Source organism: Barbus barbus, assembly GCF_936440315.1.
Source record: "Barbus barbus genome assembly, chromosome: 29".
Classification (NCBI taxonomy): Eukaryota; Metazoa; Chordata; class Actinopteri; order Cypriniformes; family Cyprinidae; genus Barbus; species Barbus barbus.
In genome coordinates, this window is record NC_136757.1 from 30,291,618 (window position 1) to 30,303,825 (window position 12,208).

Genomic DNA, 12,208 nt, shown 5'->3' on the forward strand with positions numbered 1-12,208 from the left:
ATATTATGTCAACAGTTTCCCATGAGCCTCGGCTGCTTCCAGCTGCCACGAGAAACGGCATTTACACAGATTATGAAGATCAGAATCTCACCTCCTCTGTGTGCATCTTTCTCAGCTGTTTCTGGTCCAGCAGGTAAAACAGTGCATCTGATCACTCTCATCTCTCTCCTCAGCATCACATCATTCATCGCTGCTGCACAGTGCTGGGGAATAACTAGTTACATGTAACAGAATTATACATTCAATTACAAAATAAATGGAACTGTAATCTGTTACAGTTACTGAGAAAAACGGTAACACTGTGGTTTAAGGTGTCCTTGTTGCATGTACTTACTATTTTAATAATAATTAATTATGCATAATTACATGCAAGTAACCCTAAGTCAAACCCTAAACATATAGTAAGTACATGTAGTTAGTTAATATTACTCAGTATAATTACACTGTAACAAGGACACTTTAAAATAAAGTGTAACCAGAAAAAATGTGCAGTTAAATTACAGTTACTTATGAAAATTGTAAAGATTACAAAGGAGATTACATCTGAATATTTTCACTCTCCCTCACACACACACACACACTCTCACACACATGTTGGTTTTTGTGGTTTATGGGGACTCTCCATAGGCGTAATGGTTTTTATTCTGAACAAACTGTGTGTGCTATTGCCCTACACCAACCCTACACCTAAACTTAGCCCTCACAGGAGACTTTGTGCATTTTTAGATTTTCAAAAAAACACCATTTAGTATGTTTTTTAAGCCTTTTGAATTACGGGGACATAGGCAGTGTCCTCATAAACCACCTTCATATTGTAATACCTCTGTCATACCCATGTCATTATACACATTTGTGTCCTCATAAACCACATAAACATGCGCACACACACACACACACACACTCACTCACTCACACACACACCACTTTATATTATAACGTGCTTCATCATCACTAGTATCAGCTCTAGTCCTGTACTAGTGATGGTTAAACTCTATTAATGAGAGCAGGTCTCCCCCTGCTGTCCGCTTTCATCATCTGTTCTCTGAAACTCAAACTCATCTGTGATCTATAATAAAGACATGTGCAGATGACTTCATGTTTTTAATCAGTACATAAATACATTTCCCATCATATACTGTGTGACATCTTTAAAATCATCTTAGAAAATATCAAAAATATGCTTCTTGTATTTGAAGTTTTCTTTACAAAAACATAGAAGGTCCTTTAGAAACGTCTGATTCTCTGGCAGCGTTGGACTGAATTTCTCCGATGCGGTGGATTGTTAGTAGGTTTTGGTTTCTCTTCTTTAAAGGGTGATGTGATCGGATGCTGTGGCTCGGTCCCCTGCGGAGCCGCTGTGAACACCACCGATGTGATTTCCATTAGAAGCCCTCCGGGTCTTTCTGCCAGGAGCGGGGAGCAGCGAGTGCCGGCTGAAGCTCATGTGATGAGATGAAGATGATGGGCGGATGAGAGACCTGCAGGGAACAGAGAACAGAGCAGAAGGTCCAGCATCAGCATCACAGACAGAAGAAGATCATCATCAGCGCTGTGGATGTGAAATGAGATGCTGCTGTGTAGGAGACGCTCATGAGAATATTGATTTCTGTCCTCCTACAGATCTGCAGATGAGCATCTCTGAAACACACGCCAAATTAGTTTCATAACAGCGTCTCATGTCTTTCCTGAAACCATCAGAGAACATCACGTCTGTCCTTCTCTTCATAACGTCCTTGAATCGTTCATCTGTATTAGACCAGTGTCACTCATATACTATCATAGCTTTTGAATTTAATTTATTTTCATATTTTGTTTTCATTTTAATTTTAGTTAACATTTTAGTATTTTTTTTATTAGTTTTTATTTGCATGTATAGTTTTAATTATTTTAGTATTTTAACAAATTAAAATAAAAATGAGGGATAACGCCTTGGAAACTAATTACATTTTTTCATTTTGTTGCCTGAGAAACTAGCTGAAATAAAAATGATATAATTTATCACATCAAGTAATTATTATAATTTATCATGTTGCCTTGGAAACTAGCTGAAATAAAATGTATATTATTTCAGTAAATGTTTTTATTTCAAGTCATTTTTTAAAAATAGTTTTACTTCCAGTTTTAGTTGCTGATAATATCCCTGTATTAGACGCTGCTGCAGTGAGACACTGATCAATGCTGGATTCACGGAGTTAATTGCATCTACCGTATCTTCATGCTCTCTAAATGAACGGCCCTCAATGATCTCTGATGTTTTCATCTCACTGCTGAAGCAATACAGATATTAAAGGACCCTTTTCACAGTTTTCAGAAGTCATCATAGTTGGGCAAACCTCTGTAACAGTGAACGGAGACTACAACAAACACATTGTTTTGCATTTTCATTTGATAAAATCCATGACAGTATTTCTAAGACTTTATAAAAGAGGGAAATATGTTCAGATATAGTCAGAGGAGAGACAGATTGCAAATTGCTCACACAGCAGCACTAACTAGTTTAATTCTATTGAAGTGTCAGAAAAAACTAAGTATAGTGTTAGAAACCCATAATCTTTTTTTTTAAATGACAAAATAAAAAACTTAGATTTATGATGTTAATAACTGTGGAAAAGCATCACAGTCTGTGAAAAGCATCCATTGAGAATAAGATGAGAAATATGTGTAATATTGAGAGGATTGAGTCACTCGATCACCCTCCAAACTCTCATCTCACAACAACAGCTGGATTTTTATGATGCTTTTAACAACCTGATGGCCAGAATGAACCCGCTCAATGAGACGATTTTAACTCAAATACCATAAAGTCCATAATCCATAATAACTCTTCCTCCAGTGAAAAAGTGTTCTGGTCTGAATCAGGAGAGAAATCTGCTCAGATCAAAGCAGCTCTAAACAAATATGTGGCTGGATTTTGATGTGAGAGACAACAGGAGATGCACTTTTTCACTGGAGGAAGAGTTATTATGGATTATGGTATTTTAGTTAAAAACATCTTAATGCTGGATGTGTTTGATCTTTTGTCTTCTCCAGATGTTAACTGATGGACTGGAGTGGTGTGGATTATTGTGATGTTTTTATCAGCTGTTTGGACTCTCATTCTGACGGCACCCATTCACTGCAGAGCATCCATTGCTGAGACACTGATGCAGAGACACATTTCTACAAACCTGATGAAGAAACACACTCATCCTGATCTCTGATGATCCTGAGGGTGAACACATTTCTGGTTGAACTGTTCCTTTAATGATGAAGGAAGGCATGATAAATGTGTCCTGCGGCACAAAAGCAGTCATGAGTAGCACAGGTATATCTGTAGCAATAGCCAACAATACATTGTATGGATCAAAATTATACATTTCTCTTTTATGACAAAAATCATTAGGATATTAAGATCATGTTCCATGAAGATATTTAGTAAATATTTGATTAGTAATATGCATTGCTAAGAACTTCATTTGAACAACTTTAAAGGAGATTTTCTCAATATTTAGATTTTGTTGCTCCCTCAGATTCCAGATTTTCAAATAGTTGTATCTCAGCCAAATATTGTGCTATCATAACAAACCATACATCAATGGAGAGCTCAAAAAATGACCTTTATGACTGGTTTTGTGCTCACAAATGATTCTCCTGATTCTGAAAGCTCTTACCGTTCTGTCTTTCTCTGGCTCTAAACAAAAGGAAACTCTTGAGAAGTTGGTTCAGCCTCGGTCTGCATCAAACGGTGGTGCTGGTGGACTTGCGTAAAATGGTCTTGTGTGGTTTCTGCGAAGGGAAAGCGAGGCCGCCGTTCTGGGCGAGTGCTGGGGTCGAGCTCTGATGGACAGGACTGTGTTTGGCGTCCATCAGCTCGGTGTGTAAGTGCAGATCTGTGCTGTGGGTGTCACAGTCTGGGCAGTAGCCGTGATACTGCACCTTCTCGCTGAAGCGCACTCGCTCTCTCGTGGTCTGAGGACAGTAGCTCTCGCCGAGGCTCTTCGGCCGGCGACACAGAGAGTCTCCGTTCTGCATCAGTGTGATGTCCTCAGCTCTGGACGCAGTGCTCCGGGGCGGAGGGAGCGGCGGCGTGGGTCTCTTCAGGACGGTGAGGACGGCTGTGGGTCTGAAGAGCATCTCCTCAGGGTAGATCTTGACGCTGGAGGCCGTGGTGGTGGTGCTGCTGGAGCTGCTGTTGAGCGTGTCTGTCTTGGAGCTGTCTGTCAGATCCTCCTCCAGACGGAGATCAGACGTCAGGCAGTCGATCTCCTCAACCACCTGAGAAGCGCAGCGAGAGTCCGACGTGAGACCAGATCAACATACACAAGAAACCACAGCGGTGGCCAAAATGATTAGAGCACTAGTATTTTCAGCAGCTAAAAATGGTTTTACATCAGTTATTTGTATCTTTTGCTGTAGTGTGTGTCTAGGGGTGGCTCGATAACACTTTTTCAGAACCGATCCCGATCCGATACCAAAAATTCTGAGTATCTGCCGATACCGATATCGATCCGAAACCAGCAGTTTTTTTTTTTTAAATGAGTGTAGAATTTCTATAACTCAGTGTATGTTGACTTCATCATCACTCTTTTGTGTTTTACACACAATCTACTAAATATAGACAACTTTATTGTAAAGAAAAACAACAAATGAATGAATGTGTAATTATAATCTATGACAAAAATACTATTATAAACTATGTTAGTGGATAATTCAGTAGCCATTACTCTAGAAACATCATGAGTTCACAATAATTGTATAAAATCTAAAATTAGTAGGGGAAAAATGATTTAGTGGGGAACAAATAAAAGTGAATAAGTTTAGGACTAATACTGGTAAACTGATACATTGCTCTTTGTATCGTTGTAAAATATATTCATCAAAAACAAGTAATATGTGACCCTGGAGCACAAAACCAGTCATAAGGGTCAATTTTCTGATTTATACATCATCATCTGAATAAATAATCTTTCCATTGATGTATGGTTTGTTATGATAGGACAATATTTGTCTGAGATACAACTATTGGAAAATCTGGAATCTGAGGGAGCAAAAAAATCTAAATATTGAGAAAATCTCCTTTAAAGTTGTTCAAATGAAGTTCTTAGCAATGCATATTACTAATCAAAAATGAAGTTTTGATATATTTACGGTAGGAAATTTACTAAATATCTTCATGGAACATGATCTTAATATCCTAATGATTTTTGTCATAAAACCCATACAATTTTGACCCATACAGTGTATTTTTGGCTATTGCTACAAATATATCCCCAGCAACTTAAGACTGGTTTTGTGGTCAAGGGTCATATATATTTATATATAAATATATACTGTAAAATTAAAAGACATTTCTTTTAAACGTATAGCACAGTAATGAGGCAGCACCATATGACAGATGAGACGAACAAGAAAGGCTATTCATAATCTTTCATTGCACAAAAATAATATAATACGAAAGGCTCCAATACAGAGCGGCACAAAGCGCTTATGTGCATCCTGTGCGCAGAATGATGTGCTTGAAGCAACACAGAGTCACAGCACATAGACACAGCGCTCCGCATAGAAAAGCTCAAAGCACACAGGAAAGAGATATTAATGAGTAGTGTATTAAATCTGTGCGAAACTCTAGCAAGATAAAATCCTTTTATGCAAAACCACTGAACTTTGTGCTTTATAATGTTTTGGTGCCTTTCGTGGGGCTTAACAATAACACAGAATAGTATACGCAGAATATCGGATTTGGATCGGCCTCGTCTGACCGATACTGCAGAAAATGCCAGTATCGGAGGGATACCGATACTGAATATCAGATCAATGCACCCCTAAGTGTGTCAGTAGGAAATATCAGTTTACAGTTACTGAGACAGACTAAATCCAGAAGAACTGTGTCTCCAAGACGCTTCAAGAAACCTCCTGCAAAGCTACAGAACTGTTAAAATTTTAGGCACTTGTGTAAAAATGCTGTAAAATGAGGATGCTGTCAAAAATAGATTTTCGTTATCAATTAACTTCTATGAACTAAACTAAATCATCATTTGTTGTGAGCATGCTTTGTGTTTAAAGCAGCTTTTGTCCTCGGTGCTCTTGAGCAGAGTTTCTCAGGAGCTTTTCAGGAGGTTTCTTGAAGCAGAGACACAGTTCTTCTGGATTTAGTCTCAGTTTGTTCTGTTTCTTCATGTCACTCCAGACAGACTGATGATGATCAGATCAGATCTCAAACATCTCACTGGATTAATACTATTAATGACTAAATGAATGTTTGGAAATATTTCCTACTGACACACTACAGCAGAAGATAGAAATAACTGACTTAAAACCATGTTTAGCTGCTGATATACTAGTGTTCTAATCATTTTGGCCAGCGCTGAATAACTGAGATATAACTGGATTCATTTTATGTAGTTGTTGACCAATTTAATGCCAAGACCACAATATCGGCTGATATTTTAAATTTTTTTAAAGATTTTTTTTGTGTGCTGTACGTAAAATGTGTTACCTTGACATTATTTGGAAAAAAAAAAAAATCAGCTGTTTGGACTCTCATTCTGACGGCACCCATTCACTGCAGAGCATCTATTGCTGAGACACAAACCAGACGCTCTAGAGACACGATTCATTATATAACTGCGATATCAAATCGATATCTGAAGGATCAGTCATGAATGACCTCTGATGTTCGGCATGAAGAGCACATGGATTCATTTGATCCAAACTGACATACAACTGACATATTTGGGGGAAGTCGTGGCCTAATGGTTAGTCGGACTCGTAATCGAAAGGTTGTGGGTTCGAGTCTCGGGCCGGCAGGGATTGTAGGTGGGGGGAGTGAATGTCCAGCGCTCTCTCCACCCTCAATACCACGACTGAGGTGCCCTTGAGCAAGGCACCGAACCCCCAACTGCTCCCCGGGCGCCGCAGCATAAATGCTGCCCACTGCTCCGGGTGTGTGTTCACGGTGTGTGTGTGTGTGTGTGTGTGTTCACTGCTGTGTGTGTGTGTGTGTGTGTGTGTGTGTGTGTGTGTTCACTGCTGTGTGTGTGTGTGTGTGTGTGTGTGTGTGTGTGCATTTGTTCACTACTCACTGCTGTGTGTGTGCACTTGGATGGGTTAAACGCAGAGCACAAATTTCGAGTATGGGTCACCATACTTGACAATACGTCACGACTTTACTTTACTTTACTTTACAAAACAGAAAACGATTAGTTCAGTTAAAAAACGTCCAACTAAAACATTTCAGAAAGAAAACGTTCCATGAATTGTGTATAAGTAACGTTTTTGTAACATTTTGAGAACATTATTAAAGACGAGATAACTTTGAACAAACGTTCTGTTAATGTTGCGGTTTCATAACTTTCATAAGGAAGAGTTATTATGGATTATGGACTCTATGGCATTTTAGTTAAAACTGTTTTAATGCTGGATGTGTTTGATCTTTTGTCTTCTCCAGATGTTAACTGATGGACTGGAGTGGTGTGGATTATTGTGGTGTTTTTATCAGCTGTTTGGACTCTCATTCTGACGGCACCCATTCACTGCAGAGCATCCATTGCTGAGACAGAAACCAGACGCTCTAGAGACACGATTCATTATATAACTGCGAAATCAAATCGATATCTGAAGGATCAGTCATGAATGATCTCTGATGTTCAGCATGAAGAGCACATGGATTAATTTGATCCAAACTGACTTACAAAACAGAAAACGAGCGACTCATCCACTGCTGCCATAATTAATTTATACAGACGCTGAACAATTCATGTGTATGTGTTTCCATAAATACTGTAGCATCATCATGAAGAGATACTGTACGTGATGAAGAGCTGTAAACATTTCAGACTCAATCATAATTCTGAACAAACAGAAAGAAACAACCTCAGCATAACTCCAGTCTACAGCTACTATAAGTATATGCAGTTTCCCAGCTAACAATAGGATCTGCTAATGTTCTCATTAAACATTATTTATGAATGTTCTCTGAATGTTCAAAACATCCAGTTTTTTAAATGTTTTAAAAGGTTTTTTTTTTCTTGGTTATGCAAACATTAAGGTTTATCGTTTTGCAATCATTATGGGAACGAATCGGAACGTTCCGAAACAAGTAGCAACATTTAAAAATGTTACAACGATGTCTAACGTTTCTGTGCGATGCGTTTTGAGAACATTATTCAAGACCAACTTTGAACAAATGTTCTATTAATGTTACTGGGAGAACAATTGTTCAGAACGTTCTCAGAACAGTTATGAATCAGTAATGTTAATAGAACGTTTGTTCAAAGTTACTTCATAATAATGTTCTCAAAACATTAGCACAGAAATGTTACTGATACATTGTTCGCAGAACCTTTTTTTCCTTAAACGGTTTAGTTAGATGTTTGTATAATGTTGTTTTTTTAAATGTTACTTGTTACTGAACGTTTAGAGAACATTCAAAAGTAACATTCCCATATATTTGTAAATGATCAAATGTAAGATAGCACAGATATGTCTGCAAGATGTCTGTTAGAGAGCGCTGGATCTGGAAAGCATCTGCTGTGTACAAATGCCAGTTTTACATACGATCTAAATCATAAACATCTTAAAGACATCTAATAAACGTCTATTTGACATCTGATAGGAAACGTCCTATAGATGTATTGCAGATGAGCAAACACTCTAAAAATACTTCCTGCATACGTCAAATAGACGTCTCTGTGATGCTATTAACGTCCGTTTAACCAAGAAAACATTCAGAAAGAGAACATTCCAAAATAACGCTTTTAACTTAATGCACTGCAAAATATCATTCTCTTACTCAGCGTTTCTGCTTGTTTTCTATAAATATCTAAACATTCTTGCATCAAGATGCATTTACTGGACAAGTAACATGACTTAAGATATTGTCTTGTTTTCTAGAAAAAACAAAAAAAAATGTGTTACTTTTTGCTCAAAACAAGCAGAAATATCTGCCAATGGGGTAAGAAAAATAAAATTGTTTAGTTTTTGAATTCATTATTTTTTTTACCCCATTGGCAGATATTTCTGCTTGTTTTGAGCAAAAAGTAACACATTTTTTTTTGTTGTTTTTTTAGAAAACAAGCAGAAACAGTGAGTAAGAGAATGTTTATCAGTGTGGGAAGGTTAGCTCAGACTTGTGTTAGTTTGGTGCATACAGTACTCTCGTAAAGTGATATATACTATTGCATCTCATCTTTATGTCTAAATGTGAGTATATTATCGCACAGCTTGAATCTGATAAATGCGACTATAAGAAGACATATTATAAACATTAACATGGTTTTCTGTAAAGTTGCTCTGACTCATGTGATGTAGAAGTGAGTTGTTTCAGGCCGTAAATGTTTAATATGAGACACAAGTGCAGACTGAGAATGCTGTCGCTCTAGTTCATATCTGAATACTGAATGAATGAGTGACAGCTGTCAATCACACGAGCGTCACAAAAGAGTCGAATCTTTGAATCTGACTCACACGAGTGATGAAGATGATGATGATGATGATGATGTCGAGCATCAGAGAGAGTAAATGTCATGTTTGCACGAGGCCTCGATGGACACGAGCGCATCTTCATCATCTTCATCATCATCCTCAGCGCTTATAACGCCCGGCACGCACCTCTTTGAGTTCCTTCGCCACATCCTTCAGGTCTCCCAAGATGTTCTCGAGATCCTCCACGATGCACCTGATCTGTCGTTTGACCCGAACTTTATTGACGCCTCCGTCCTCCGCCGCCGCCGCCGCGCTAACGGACATCCTCCGAAGCGGAGCGCGTCACGGCTGTGCGGCGCGTCTGCTCGTGAAGATCACGCATGTTGACGCTCGCATGTTGTCCTCAGACGCAGAAGGATCTCGAGCTGCGCGACGCGTCCACACGCGCATGCGCGCTGCCTACACAAACACTGATGCTGGAGACCTCATGAATCCTGAATAATACAGAAACATATCAGAAATCAGTATTTATGAGCAGAGCTGGGTAGGAGCTCATATGGATTACGTAATCAGATTCCAAACATTAAGAACTTTAGATTAAATTACATTTTAAAATAGCTACTCGTAATCAGACTACAGTAACTTTATTATGGATTACATGATATTTACCTAGTCATAATTCTGCCTAATTCCTCTTTTAAATATTCCTTTCTGAAATTAAAGCTTCCAGGTTTGTGGACATTCACACAGAGATCAGTCAGCATTTCAAACACATTCAAATGCACAACTTCTTTGTCTCTTTCACCTAATATATTTTTATTTAAAGTACCCCTGAGATTTTAAAATAAATATTTTAATCACATCTGTATGCTCATTGATTCTCTGATGCTGTTTAATGTCATGCAGGTAAACAAATAAAATATAGAGATTTTTTCAGTAGCCTAAGTGTTTTATTTTATTCATTTTATAATTGTTTTCATTTAACATTTGTATGATTCAATTAATTATTAGCTTTTCATTAAACTCCCTTCATAAAGCTTAGTTTGGGAAACCTTGACGTAATATAATGTTTACAGTTTTTGCCCGTTGCTTGAACACTATAGACCCATGATTAGACTAAAGTAACACAACTTGAAGCTTTTGTTACCATACCTCAAACACATGTACTCATACCTTAAACAAAAGCGCTGCTTTGCACTCTAGTTGCAATTATGCAACACACTTACTCCTTTATGCAACACACATGGTCCTGCATACTACACTCTATTTCATACATAAGACACTTCGTTCAAAAATGAAATCTCAGGGTGCCATTTGGAAAACACATGTATCCAAAATACAAAACACATCGGGTAATTGCAACCACTCAAATACACACCTGAAGGCACTTACTTGCAAAACTGAACACCAATTAGCCAACTACAAAAAGCCCTCGGTTTAGCCATTTCAAGAACTTTGCAAGCATGGATGGAGGGAGAGCAAGAGGAAGAGGAGGAGGAGGTCGAAGAGGCCATGCACGGACCCATATTTCTGATGATATAAGAGCAACTTTGGTGGACCATGTCATCAACCATGGCCTGACTATGAGGGAAGCTGGGCAGAGAGTCCACCCACATCTAAGCCGCTTCACAGTGGCATCTGTAAGAAGAACATTCCGACTAGAATACAGGTATGTCTTCACCTCTCTACCTTCTACTCTACTCAGATGGTTTTTATAGCACTGTTGTACAGTATATCACATTACCATATCAAGTGTACAGGGTATTGCAGGGTGCTAATGCTCCTTTTGCAGCCAAAGTGGTAGTTTTTGTGAAACATACCATGATTACTTATATTGAAGTGCAGTGTTGTACAGTGGATGATACAATATATACAGTAAAGTACTGTAAGAAAAATAAGCAAACCGATGACAATATGTGGTTGTATTTCTCTAGAATGACTCGAAGACCTTCTGGGGGAGGACGCCAACGCCTGTTCACACAACAGCAGGAACTTGCCGTTGTGGACCTAGTGAGGGCAGACAATGCCATCCGTCTCCACCAGCTACGACAGAAAATACTTGCAGACAGGCAAGTGTTCAACAACATAAACCATGTGAGCATCACCACCATCAGACGCATCTTGGGAAAACACAGCATCACCATGAAGCAGCTCTACAGAGTCCCATTTGAGAGGAACAGTAACCGGGTCAAAGGACTTCGAGCTGAATATGTACGGGTAAGTGTAACTGTCCTTTACATTTACAATACAGTATTGGTGAAATCCAGTAGCAGCTGAATATGTACCATATCAGTACCACATGGATCCATTCTGAGAGCTACACAGGTACCTGTGTGATGGGGTGAGGGTTCTGTATGTGTAGCACTGTAGTACAGTATGTTCTTTTCTTTTTTTTTTACAGAGAATCTTGGCCATGGGTGGAGCTGCACAGCCTCATGAATTCATTTTCATTGATGAAGCTGGATTCGACCTGAGCAAAACAAGATGACGGGGTCGTAATGTAATTGGCCAAAGGGCAATTGTGCACGTCCCAGGGCAGCGCGGGGGAAATATCACATTGTGTGCCGCCATAAGCCTTCGAGGGCTTCTGCATCATCGTGCAAAACTAGGTCCATACAATAGCCAACATATACTCACATTTCTAGATGCTGTCCATAATATAGTTGTACAGAACAGACCAGATCAGCCCAGGTTTGTGGTGATATGGGATAATGTCAGTTTCCATCGGGCTGCTCTGGTCCAGGCCTGGTTCACCAACCACAATCAATTTGAAGTGGTATACTTGCCCCCTTACTCACCATTTTTA

At 38.8% G+C, this 12,208-nt stretch overlaps 1 protein-coding gene across 1 annotated transcript; it reads right to left on the reverse strand.

The window, feature by feature from the left end:
• Nucleotides 1-1,089: 1,089 nt before the first annotated feature.
• Nucleotides 1,090-9,836, reverse strand: LOC306849246 (protein Largen-like). Its single transcript, XM_079384141.1, has 4 exons — nt 9,589-9,836; nt 3,651-4,254; nt 3,168-3,272; nt 1,090-1,478 (listed from the first exon to the last, which is right to left on the reverse strand). The coding sequence occupies exons 1-2, from the start codon at nt 9,724-9,726 to the stop codon at nt 3,718-3,720; spliced, it is 675 nt and encodes a 224-aa protein (XP_079240267.1). The 5' UTR covers nt 9,727-9,836; the 3' UTR covers nt 1,090-1,478; nt 3,168-3,272; nt 3,651-3,717.
• Between the last annotated feature and the right edge of the window lie 2,372 nt (nt 9,837-12,208).